Source organism: Macrobrachium rosenbergii, chromosome 42 (assembly GCF_040412425.1).
Source record: "Macrobrachium rosenbergii isolate ZJJX-2024 chromosome 42, ASM4041242v1, whole genome shotgun sequence".
NCBI lineage: Eukaryota > Metazoa > Arthropoda > Malacostraca > Decapoda > Palaemonidae > Macrobrachium > Macrobrachium rosenbergii.
Genome location: NC_089782.1, coordinates 35658762 through 35672832, shown reverse-complemented (window position 1 = coordinate 35672832; position 14071 = coordinate 35658762). Strand labels below are relative to the sequence as shown.

Below are 14071 nucleotides of genomic sequence, written 5' to 3'. Positions count from 1 at the left end.
TGACTACGAGAAGAGACGCTGTGGACTAATACGTCGCCGACTTAGAAGAAAGACGCAGGTAAGAAGGGAACAATATTATGTCACAGAAGTTACGAAAATAAACTTGTGCACGACAACATTTCAAAGGTTTCAGTGGAAAAAAGAAGGCACAAATCAAACCCACTGAATTACAACATAAGACCATAAGTTTTCCCTAAGCAAAACTATTATGAAATTATGGAAAACTGGATGAGAATAATATATGTGCAAATATTACAGAACCATTCAATAATTACCGGCAATTTCTGATTCCAGAGTGTGCCTGTAGGACATGTGAACTGACTGACACCTCCTGGATAGCACTGATAATATTTCTGACAGTCACATGGATCAGCCCACAGTCCATTAGAAACACAAACAACTGCAAATAAAGTGTATAATGAAAAAAACTTCTGCAGATTACCAAACCAGATTAAAACAACATATGAGATTATCTACAGTACATTTATTGAACTAAAATGACATTCAAAAAATACTATTACAACTGTTAGGTTTTATAAAGAATATAAAAACTGCTAAAATTATAACCTGACTAAAAACAGAATACTGTAAACATGATATTTTTTCACAAGAGCAGTGACAATGCTGTACATTAACATACTCAGCATAAGAAATTAAAAATATCTTTGTTACATTTTCCTTTTGCTAAATGTTTTCTTCATACAGTACATACCTACAACCTAGACTTATGCAGTGGTACCTCAATAGATTTGTCATACAACTCGATACACAGTAAACCTCAACTGAATATTTGTTGTACCTCTATATTTGTCACACTTTCAACCCTTCTTGTTCCATACATGTTGCACAAACATTTAGCTTAAAAAATCTCTAACAGAAACTTTCATACAAAATATGCATTTTACTTCCAAAAAACTCTGTCATCATCCATCCCACTACTACTTCCAGATACACTTTTCTTGTCTCTGTAAACTGTTGCATAAAACTTGAAGACATCTCTCCTTTTCCTGTTCTTTATATTTACCAATATTTCCGTCCTACTCTCATCCATTACACTTATTCCAAAATACTAATGTGATTCTGCCAACTCTGATCTTGAAAACTGAATAGAAACAAGGTTCTGGTAAGATTAATCAGAAAGGTATGAATGTACATTGTTTAATAACTAAGAAATAAGAAAGACACTTTTAAAAAAACACAATATTGTAAAGTGCAGTACAGTACCTATAAAAGAAGTTTGTAACTAAACACCATTATGGGAGAATTGACATGAAATTTCTTTCACAAATCATTCCTAAAAGATCCATGACATTAACGAGTCTCATGAGACAGGCTCCTCAGACACCCAGTACAGTAACACTACACATACACAGATACTTACACTGTGAACTACAAGCAGGGCGAACTGTCGTTGTTGCAACTGTTTGGGGTTTCACTGTGGTTACTGGAGCCTGCGTAGCTGGACTTTGTGTAGTACCACAGTTCACTGATGAAAGTAATTCTGATTTCATAGCAGACAGAAGAGGATATCTGAAAAATCACAATATTTGTCAGCTTGCCCAACTATGCATGCATAATTACATTAAATGCTGCTTAATGAAAATTAAATACTGGTAGGTCATTTCATTTCTGTGACAGGAATATATTTGTTTATAACTATTTCAAAAGGCTTAAACCAGTATTATTTTCTGAACACAAACCTCTTTTTATCTCTAACACAATAAATATTTGCAACAGCCATGGCATTTTAAACAGCACTTCTGCCAATACTAAAGGATTTTGGTTGACCACACAACTTTGACAAATGCAGAAAAATAATAAAAAAAAATTCTGAAGTTAGCATAATTAACTACCATAACTATGGTGCAGTTATTTATACCTGTATGGATGCCAGCAGTCCTCTGAAGACTTTGAAAGGAAGTTAATATAAATAATTAGCTACACTGGTGACACTTACTTGTTTGGGTGACTAAAATCATGGAGGGAAGACTATGGACATGAGAATTATCCAAGTTATCATCTGGTTTCATTTAACCTCAAAGATCCATGATTCATGAGACTCATTTGTATTACCATACAATACAGTAAGGCAGTACTCACTTCAAACCTCACATCAACAGAGAGAAAAGTTGGCAAATGCCAAATTCTTTTTTGAAAAATTATTCAAAAGTGAAGAAACACACAGTGTGTAGTTTACCTCGACACAATGCATACATGTATACAAACAAACAGATGGAAAAATATAAGTACTGTATGTCACACTACATACTGTATTATGTACAATACTGTACTGCATTAAATAAATGTACTGAACCAGAGAGAGAGAGAGAGAGAGAGAGAGAGAGAGAGAGAGAGAGAGAGAGAGAGTCAATAAATGTACTGAACCAGAGAGAGAGAGAGAGAGAGAGAGAGAGAGCAAAGTCTTTTGTAACCTATGCTACAACAGGAACATAGATGTTTACGGTCTTTTTTTATACTGAACGATTTTTATATATTTTACATATCTTGCATGCATACAGCACTGGGTAAATAGGTTAAACTACTGCAATCGGCTACATTTTTATTAGGCTAAACCCTATACTGTAATACCATAGTGCACATAATTTTAGAAGCAATGCTTTTTGCCAATATTTCTCTGAAATACTAGTTTAAATTGAATGAAAATCAAAAAAATACCAGTTGGGATAGGCTATCAATTAACTTTTAACATGGAGACTACAAAACTAAGCAAGTCCACCAGGGTATTGTATTGTGTTGCTATATGCCAATCTTTCTTACTTAACAGATCTTGTTACTTACAAGGAGGGAGGAGAGACCTTCTAAATGTTTAAGTTAAGGTGCCACAGAAAAATACATTTCCAAAACCATACGAATAAAAACACAAACTGAACTCTTAAATTAGCCATAGAGACTGTAATACCTTCCAAGAGGACATACTCCTTTGAAGTCTTCTAAATCAATAGCCCAAACCATGGTTCCTCCAAGCCCCTTCGCTTTAACATACTGAGCCTTGATACGCACCATATCCACATCATCATATCCAACCCACTGATTCCCACTATATGCATAAGGGCCTCTTGCTCCACTGCTGTCCTGAAATTTAAAAATTATATATTTAGTAATGTGGTTGAGATACTCTAGGAAAAGAGCAAATAATATAATGGAAAATAGTCCGTAACACTCAAAGTGTGCAGCAATGGTGATATACACCACAACAACAATATCATGATCTTGGCCTGAATATTTATCAAAAAACACTTTAAATTTTTCTAACTCACAACATTCTCAAATTTTTAAAATAATTACGTTATTCAGCAACTGCTATCTTAAAACATTATAACTTATTGAAATTAAAAACACCCAAGAAACTCGGTAAAAACCATAAGAGAACATAAAAAAATCCTTGAGTCATTAATCATGGAAAATATGTTAAAACCTCACATTATCCTTACATGGAACATTAAATATATTCGGATTTCAAATTACAGTACCAATGGTCATGGAAAATATCTGTTAGGACCTCACATAGTAATTAATCATTAGGATGTATTAAGACCTAACTACAATCAAGTCTTTTTCATAAAAATGCTTTAAAAAGTTAACGAAAAAGTAAGAGATGAAATTCACAGTCCTTATAAACACAATTAAACATATATCTGAATAAGTACTTTTCAAGAAGTAATATGCATGAATAATAAAAATTCAATGAAACCACATCATACCTAGTTTCTAATGCAACAAATTCTATGAAACAACATAAACTTTCTAAACGATATTCATGTAATGGTTAACACTCACTTATGCCAAAAGGAGCTGAATACCAAACTGGCCTACCTTCATGACTGTCCAACCAATGCTGACGTACTGACATATTTCAAGATAACCAAGGTAACCTGCTTGTTGTGTTATGGGACCTGCATTCCCTCCTCCAGAGGCTGGTGCTGGTGGATTCTTTTGTGAAGTGCTTAATGTGAAGCTAAGCCCATATAAAGGAACCCCTAATACAAGTTTTCCGGCTGAAGCACCACTTGCTATCCAATTCTTAACCGTAGAATCCGCATCCAGTTTCCCACTATCATTATACAGTTTGGAATGATGGTCTGCACTGGCCTCCCATAAACCATGAAAATCATAAGTCATCAGGTGAATATAATCTAAATACTGACTGAGTGTTGGAACATCATATGAGGATACAGTTAATGTTTCTGAGGCTCCTACAGCAGCAGTAAGTATCAAGCCTTCAGGCTGAAAAGCTGTCTTCAGTTCTTTCACAAATAGTGCAAAGTTGGCTTTATCTCCTGACTGTGGATATTCCCAGTCAAGATCTAAGCCATCAAAATTATAGCTTTTTAAGAACTTGATCACGTGGGTTATGAAATTCTGTCTACTAGCAATAGACGACACAAGCCTGGAATATTTGTTTGATGATTTAGAATCAGTCCACCCTCCAATAGCTAATGTAGTTTTAATCCCTGGCTTGAGATTCTTCAGGTTAGTGAACTTATTATAATTATTAAGACCACTTGGTAGGTCTAACGATGGATCATGAGCTTTGATGGTGAGTGTGTCTTCATCAAGAATAGCAAAGGCATACACAAGGTGTGAGCACAAATTTGGATCTATGTCATCCACAGTATACTGACCAGTACCTGTAAAAACAAAGTTAATAAATATATTTATTGCATGGATTTAATATTTTATATAAATTGCAAAAAAAGGTAACATTTCTTGTGCAATGGTATGGTTATATTACTTATGTGAAGTGGTAATGACAGATGCTGCTTATAAACACAAATGTGATAGTTTTAAATGAGTTGCTTTGTTTAAGGCTGTCTTTTGAAACAGTCTGTGTAAATCATTCAGCAGAAAAAAATATCTGGTGAGTCGAAGTACACAATCAGTAGTTGACTGCAGATAAAACACACAGATCAAGATATGTATTTCATGTTGATAAGTACCTCCCACGAAACATAAGAAATTCAAAGGAAAAGTTGACCGCTTTTGAAAGACTACAAAGCAGTAACTTTTCATATGCAAATTATTGTTGTCTAATATAAAAACCATATGATTTTGTAAAGGAGTGTCTTTTGTGATAGCTGGAACAATTGCTAAATCTCGTTAACAAGCTAGTTATGTGCAGCAGGTAGATAAGTGGTGCCAGAAGCTACCGCTCACCCGTTCGCGACTCGGTTGCTGTGCTTTCTTTTTCCAGAAATATAAAAAAATCCAAGGTGCTCTGTCAATCAAACAGAATACAAATTTCACATACTCAGAGGAACAAACAAGTGTGAAACTGCCTCTGAGTTTTCCATGATCACGCGCTTACCAGTGTTTACTCTTGATTCTTGAAGACTGGATGTAAATGCCTTCCTTTTTTTTTTTTATAAGACTAATACGTACAGTATAAACATACAGATTTACCTTTGACAAGACATGGAAAAATTAGATATATATCTAACCCACTACTGTAATAATAAATTTTCTGTAACTGTCATGAAGGTTAGAAAGGGATGTTTGCTCTGAAAGAAGAGAAAAAATTCAGTCTTTACAGAAAAGTATTGGGGGTTTGGTAAGAGAGCACAAACTTGGGGAGACTCTACACGAGTATGACAACTGTTAGGAGGCATTCAGTGGGAGTGATTTCTGGTTACAGCAGTGAGATTTATCCTTATTCAACTCCATATTATATTTATCAGCAGTAGGAACGCTTCAGGTTGATAACTGCTGGTGCTTCCAACACTTTCTTGACAAAGTTACAACTTTTAACAAGACCGAAGAAACTCAAAACTAGCTTCAATAAATTACAGTCAAGTCATTCACTAAAATTAATCGAAAAATTGTTTTGGAGTCGCAAGATTCAAGAGTATACGTACAGGGTAAACGCATGAATTTTCACGCTAAGTGGAACTATAAACCACATTACATTAAATCAATCTTCAGACCTTATGACAATGCTCTAGCCCCCACAAAAGAAAATTTCAGTACTGTATTTAGAGGTTTCCAAGTTTTAGAATTTCAGATAAAGGATGGTAAACCTGTAGTACACTTAATTAAATTTAGACCAAAGAATTCAGATTGCAAATAATTACAGCAAAACCATCACCATAAAACGAAATGAAAAGTGATATAGACTGAAGAAGCAAAAAAAAGTAAATTAAGGAAAAGCAAGAATTGATTAGGTTTCAGAAAAAAAACATGTATGCACAGACCACCAGAAATACTTAGAATGACCTTTTCTACCGACACACTAAAGGGACTCGGAAACTCAGATATGAAGACGGTAAGGCTTTTTCTCTTATCTGAATGTGTATGGAAAGGGAGTCAACACACCAGAAGTAGTCATAGAGCATTGGGGTTTTAGTCTCCAATTTTATTTTAAATATACAGTAAAACCCCCGTATTCACGTTCTCACGATTCGCGGACTCACGCATTCGCGGGTTTCTCTGTGGAACCTATCTACCCATTATTTGTGGAAAATTCCGCCATTCGCAGTATTTTTCACTGACAAATATCCACTGATTACTATATTTTCATATAATTTTCATGAATAAATGCACTTTTTGTGATAAAAATATTAAAATACTCAGGTATAAGCATTTTTACATGGGTTTTCTTGTTTTTAAACTATCAAAATGGGCAGTTCTAAATGTTTTTAGAGGGATTTTAAGTATTCGTGGATTTTAGCTATTCGTGGGGGGTGCGGTACGCATCCCCCGCGAATACGGGGGTTCACTGTAATACATATAAATAACATAGTCTGGGCTCGCTTACCTGTTCTCCCGTAAGCCCAGCTTGAATAGTAACAAACACTGACAAATTCGCTGCCACTGCTGCTGCACCTCGTATCTACAGCTCTTTGGACATCAGTATCTTCATTTGTGTTTAAGATTAATTGATCACCAGTGCACTTGACATTTCCTTTCCAGTCACAAGCCTAAAACAGACGACATAATTTCAAATGGTCTTTCTAATTTTCCTTTTTGGCAAAGTAATTTACAAACTGCCCTATAATGCTTCCTACAACACAAAGTGTGTAATTTTTAATTCCCTAAAAAATCCCTGGACAAACATCAAGGCCAACCTCAAAACAAGCCTCCTCAAGGCCTGGCTTTCATTTACACAATAATTGTAACATACTGAAATAGTGACCTATCTTGGAAAGAAGAAAACTGTGATTGCTGTATTCTCTGGCTGAAGTTAGCTATTTAACTAATATGAATAATGAATAACACATACAGGAGGCATATACATTCATGATACCCACACTGACATCACTAAATTCAAAGATAAAGGTTATGACAACGCTACTGAAGGCATCATCAGTAGCTCAGTATCATGTTTGGCTCATTTACTAACAGTTATTTACAAAGTTACTAAAGTTTGCAATTCACCTGAGAAATGGAACAACATATAATTGTGAGAGGTAAATTTTTCTTTTCATACCTTTAGTTGCTGGCTCCATAACTCTCCTTCAGGACATGTTTTATGATGAGCAATTCCAGAATAGCAATGGTAATACTTGCTGCAGTCGCATGGATCACGAAACAGCCCGTCCTCCGGGCACTCAACTACAAAAAATTTAACAGTTTAAAAATTGTTCATTTTTTCACATACACATCCTTCACTTTATGATAACCTAAATTTGCAGTAGCAGCAATCTCCAGATATGTCCCACCACAGGAAAACTTTCCCTTTCTACCTTTGTGGGGGTGAATCCCAAAACCTGAGTGCCTCCCCATGTTGGAAACTGATCACTTTCTGTGTAGTCTTAATTGCTATTTGTAAGGGCTTAGGAGGAGGGCATATATTTTCTGTAAAAAAAAAAAAAAGCGGGGGGGCATTTGTATTAGGAAAAATTAATTTTATTTCTGTATAAAAAAAATCATTAGTCTCAGACAGCTTGACTGATTGCTTTGGCAAGATGGAATCTTGGCATTGAAATTACTAAAGAATACTTATCTTTGTAAGGCGCAGTGACAGATAACCTTGGCTATCGACATATATTGCAGAGGTAAAGGGATGCTTTAAAAGGATAAAGAGGGTGATGAATGTGTCCCACTTCCTAATCACCCCACTTTGTTTAGGTTGACTCAAAACTATTGCTACCTTAGGATCAACTGAATATGGACTCATGTACCCATGGGCTGTATCTTCCAGGAAAAACTTGGAGAGAATGTGGATTGGGGATCTTCATGTAGTCATGCTGAGAAATGAACTTAAATCCATGTCAAGTTTAAAAGTAAATGGAGTTGCAGTGGCACTGAACTCATGACCATTATGACATATCCTGGATGCTTGAAACCCAGAGATGGATGGTAATACACTTTTGGATAATTTGGAGCATGGAAGGCTCCTCATTACTGAAACCTGTAGGGAAATTTGGAGCTTGATAAGCTCCAAATTTCTCTCAGATGACATCTCGCTGCCCATACAAGACAAGGACAAGACCTTTTCTTGCTAGACAGTTGCAAAGGTAATGCAAGTACTGTACACAATGTATTTGGTGATGCTTAATGGAATGAGAGTAGCTAGCACTTTAAATACAAAACCTAATGTGGAAGACAGAGTAATGATCAACCAGTTGTTTAATGTGTGCGATTCAACACGGGGCTCATTCAAACACTAAGTAACGGCTAAAGCTAAGAGGAAAGCTATATTCCTGTTTAACCTCCTTTGGAATAACAGCCAAGTGTAGTACATATTATGTAACAAACATTAATGAACTCACTTTACATATATGGCACAAGTCAACATTAAGTGTTGACAAAATAAATTTGGGCTAATTACACAACTCTATCCAAGAGTGTGAGATGAGAGTCAGCACCTGAAGATCCAATCAAGGAAGAAAAAAGTTAAAACATTTAAATATAATATCTTCACCATGGAACCTTGAAAAAATTTCCACCAGATACCAACTTTTTGAGAAACAAAGGAAGTACTGTGTATATGCTTCTCAAAAGTTCATTTATTATCAAAAGTAACAACTTAAATCTTAAGTCACTGACATTTAAAACCATACTATCTACAGGTACAAAAATTAAGATGCAAAGGCAAAGGTGTTCTGGATCAACTATCATATTTTGAGTTTTAGAAGGGTTAAGCTCATGCCCTAAAGCCAACTCCAACCATAAATACCTGCCAAATCTCTATTCAAGGATTCTGCAACCACAGACTTAAGGTGGGGAGAGCTAAAAGGGTAGCATCACTGGAATATTCTATCAGTTTGTTCTCCGGGCTTTTCCATATGTCACTAGTACAGATAATAGCAAAGGTCCAAGAAGACTACCTTGAGGAACACCTGAAGTGACATGACTAAAGCTACCATACTGTCCAACAACATAAACCCTTTGGGTTGTGCCTATTAAAAATTAATTTAAAACATCAATAAAACAGCCACCAAATCTCAATAATCTTAGCTTATACATAATGCTCTGTCAAAGGCTGCACTAAAATCTAAATCAACAGCACTCTGCAAGGCAGCAGATAATGACAAGAGTCCATCACAAGTACCAAGGCCTTTACAAAACAAAAGGTAATGCTGATAGAAGGTTATTATCTTCAACAAACCTACAAAGATGCTTAGAGATTACTTTCTCTAAACCAGTTATAAAAGGGTAACTGAAACCAGCCTACAGTGTGAGGAATACGAGGACAGATTTAGTCCCTTAACTCGAGTGTTCCTACATAAATGATGGGCTTCTAGTTTTCCATGGTAGGCAAGCTTACATGCAGCATTAAGCCATGACTTACTTTTAAGATGAAACTTGAGGATTTTAGAGGGAATTCTCTTGAGAACAGTGCTAAGATGATCTGATAATAGTGCTAGGATGATCATTTAAACGGAATACTCTTCGGATTTCTATAAACACTGCTCCAACTGAGTTCCATAGGATCACAGTCAATACAATCTCAATTGGCCTGTGTTTTCAAGTACTGTATAACATCAGGAACAACTTGATCCATCTCCACATTAACTTAATCGAAATTATGATCAAATGAGCCCACCAACAAATTTCTCCAAAAGATAAAATGCCTGTAACATCTGAAAATACAATGTCAATATGGTTGCCAAACTGGTGTATGGGTTCATTTATCAGCTGCCCACAACCATAAAGAGTGGAATAATCTAAAGCAAAAACACTATAATTATCTGTGGCAGTACAGCAACTGAACTCAGCCAATCAGTGAAGTATAAATTATTCCAGAATGATATTAAAGATTATAACAAAAGGGACATGACACTGCAGGTATGATTCCAACACTAGACAAACAGACAAAGACCAGCTTCCACTACAGTACAGGGACTGTATCAGGAGGGTGGCCCTCCTGCAGATGTAGGCTACCATAGAGTACAGTATGGGTTTTCATGATGAAATACTGGGAATACACCATCAGTTCTGGTTTCTTCACTGATTCTTAAGTAGAGCAATTCAAGAGAAGGTTCTATGAAAAATTAATATTACATAAAGATACAGTTTTGGAATGGGACCAAAACCTGGCAAAACTATACAATACAGTACTTACAGACAGCACAACCATTTCCAGGGTTCTCAGAAACACTTTGGTTGTTTGCAGGATGTTCAGCTAAAGTGGTTACATCCCCACCATTGTCACCTGCAGCACTAACAACATGAAGCCAAAATGCCAGAACCCAAAGAAAGTGCCAACAAGCACCCATTTCTCATGAGGTTTCCAAGTTTCAAGAAACTCCAAGTCTGTGGACAAAAAAAATTTTATAGAGTTTTTCTCCTACTTAAGGTGAAAGAGTTAATGATACAGTATTCATCTTCACTACTCTATGGTTTGTTAATAATGTGTATAGTATTAAGTACCAAGCATACAAATACACACACTTGCCCATTTCCTCTTTAGTACAAGTAATGTACTAACCCATTTGCAACAGCTAATCTAGTCACAAAAAATGACGGTTTGCATCTGAAAATAAAGGAAATAAAATAAATCTAATTCACCTATTTTAACCATCGAGACTGATCAAAGGGCAGGGTGCTACATCTGACTGGAAAACTGCTGCTGCTTCTTCTCAGCTTCATCTCTAGCCAAAGTGGCTGCTTTTAATGAGCCTTTCCCTTCTATTTTGTGGCTTGTATAATTTTTATACAACATTAAGGGGGTCTAGGGGAGCAAAGCCATCACCAGTCAGATAGGATGCAGTACTTTCAGTCAGGTTAGGTTGTATCCATGTCCACACAACTGTAATGATTTTTAGGCATGACTACAAGGGCCAAATGATAGAAAGCCCTACAAGAGGTTAGATGTTGCGCTCTTGATCAGATCAGGTTAAGGAAGGTTAGGTTACGATGTAGCCTACTGCATCCCTGTAATTATGTATTAGCGTATTTTCTTGCTTTAGGATTTTTATGATTTTTCGAGATTACAAGCATGCAGCACACGTTTTCCTCTGCTTCTCTTGTTTTTTCTAACACGGGCCTATTTCACCCTTGATGTTTTTCTGCGTTTTTGCTTTTCATACCCAAAATAAGCCTAGACCTAACCTTCCACTAGGTGACTTAGCTTGAATGAGGGCCCCCAAAAGTTACAAGATAAGGCCTAGCCTATATGGATACAAGAAGGGTAAAAAAAAAAAAAAAACCTTTGTCTCATCAAATGAGTAAAATACGCAAACAAGTCAATATTGCATCAACACAAGCTAAGGCAACAACCAACATGATTTAGGTTACTGGAATTTTTTGGTACGAGATTTGAGACATGTTGAATACAGGGTATCAAAATATATTGTATCATACAAGATACATTTAACACAATCGCTGTATTTTAGTTTTAAAAGACTTTGCTAATGCTCCAGCAACAGGTAATAAAAAAAAACTTCTTAAGGTTGTGAAAATAAACATCATGATGCAATTAGACCTAGCCTACAACCAAACACGCCGCATGTTTAGTCACTGCTTTACAAAGCACAAACCGTTACGGTTTACACCCCTGCAACATTAGTAGCTATTATAAGTGTTTCTTTCCTTGATGGCGGTATCGATGGAGTCCATAAAGCGTGATTTCACACTTGAAAAATGAGAACTCGTGAATTCATGAAGTGAACTGTCACAAAAGTTCCGGGGGTGCCGTTGCAACGCCAAAGTATTAACATCATTTCAATATTTTATTTTAATATATTTCAACTTAATATATCTTAATATTTCACCTAAAAAACTTAAGCTTCAAAGATTTTCGCGACGAGAAACTCAAAATCATGGTCTAAATATGATTCGTAAAATTCCAATTAAACGTAAAATAAACCACATACGATAAACGATCCGGGAGTAAAGGGTTTTAAAAAATTCAAAGCCAATTGAACGCAAGTGAAACGTCGTGAAATAAGATTTATGAGGACATCACGGCCGTGATGAATGACTCCATTGAGTTTGGTTATATTTCGGTCAAGAGTTTGGTTTTATTTAGACCGACAAATTAAGAGATGAACTCGCTGACTCTCCGGTAAAGTTTAATGAAATGACCCGAGCATGATAAATGGCTGATGATAGATGATTAGCGCCCGTGTGTGTGTGTGTGTGTGTGTGTGTGTATATTTATATATATATATATATATATATATATATATATATATATATATATATATATATATATATATATATATACATATACAAGAAGTAGAACGAGAATGAGAACTATAAATCGATTTTAAATTGAACTGATAAAAAATACAGAAACGCAAATGCTCCTATAATAATATTCTATCGACTAAAGTCAGGGCGAGAGTGATAAATGAACTTTTAATGGCGAATCATTTATTCTTTATTTACTGTATAAACGATTTATTGACACAGTTTGGATGAGATTAGTTATCAAATCGGTTATGTGCAGGTAATGGATTTTAAAGGATATGATTTGAAAATCGTATTTAAAAAAATGCTTTTAGTTTCATCAATGGTTTTAATGATATAGATGATTAGTGACTTGTGACGGTTGTCATATATATATATATATATATATATATATATATATATATATATATATATATATATATATATATATATATATATGAATGAATTTTTATCACAGAGAATAACAAGCATTGAGATTAATCGATTCTAAATTGAACATAAAAACAGAAACCAAAGTTGATAATAACATGCCTTAACTTACTATCAACTAAAAATTTTGAACATATATGAAAATATATTAATGATATTCTATCAACTAAACGTTTTCTTAAGGGCGTTTATATATATATATAAATATGAATATTTATATATATATATATTATATTTTTATTTAATATATACGATATTATATGTACACTTGTGTTCCCGAGTTGCCCAAAACGGCAGGAGAATTGAATTACTAAAATTTGCTTTGCATCTTACCCTGGTTTGTACGAAGCTCACTATGCATATTGCATAAATCATGTATATTGCATACATTATGTATATTGCATAAATTGTGCATATTGCTGTTCATCATTAAAATTTATTTTTAAGATAAACCACAGTTTACCTGTGTTCCCAGTAAAGACAGTACTGCGGTTGAGTGTGCGAAGGCTTGCAAAAATAGAGTAAAACATTTATCATGGAAAATTTTTTATATATATATATATATATATATATATATATATATATATATATATATATATATATATATATATATATATATTTAAAACAGTGATTCCAAGCTTGTAGGTTTCAACATTATATTATTCACTAAAGTACTGAATGATGATTTGTTAGACCTTAAATCTGAAACCCTAGATGGACAGTTTGACATACCACTCTGTAAGAATGCCCAAGTAGACTAGATTAGACTTTCTGTAAAGCATTGTAAATTTGACCTTAACCGGAATTATTGCCTTCAAAGACTTGGTTTATTCATGGGAAACCCTCTATAACTTGTTATCTACCTGTCACCTACTCCGAGGAGCTAGTACTATACGCCGTATAGCAAATGTAAAGTAGACGGCTGCACGAAAACATCGTTCATTAATATAATTTGTCGACCACGCGATACAGAAATGGGTGTATATAACCTTGATCCTCGAGGTGCTGGTACTAAACACGGCGTCCCAAAGAGCCTCCGCTATGT

At 35.0% G+C, this 14071-nt stretch overlaps 1 protein-coding gene and 1 long non-coding RNA gene across 4 annotated transcripts in view; one reads left to right on the top strand and one right to left on the bottom strand.

Annotated features, from left to right (window-relative positions):
- The window catches only part of LOC136828253 (uncharacterized), a 295190-nt gene that overhangs the window by 13321 nt on the left and 267798 nt on the right, over nucleotides 1-14071 (top strand). The gene's annotated exons all lie outside the window — the stretch shown is intronic.
- LOC136828250 (probable chitinase 10) overlaps nucleotides 1-14071 on the bottom strand; it is a 68685-nt gene that overhangs the window by 50451 nt on the left and 4163 nt on the right. The window contains 7 exon segments of the mRNA XM_067086109.1: nucleotides 276-400; nucleotides 1382-1530; nucleotides 2921-3093; nucleotides 3835-4649; nucleotides 6773-6935; nucleotides 7445-7569; nucleotides 10526-10716. Of these exon segments, the coding sequence (XP_066942210.1) occupies nucleotides 276-400; nucleotides 1382-1530; nucleotides 2921-3093; nucleotides 3835-4649; nucleotides 6773-6935; nucleotides 7445-7569; nucleotides 10526-10679 (1704 nt within the window). The 5' untranslated portion in view covers nucleotides 10680-10716.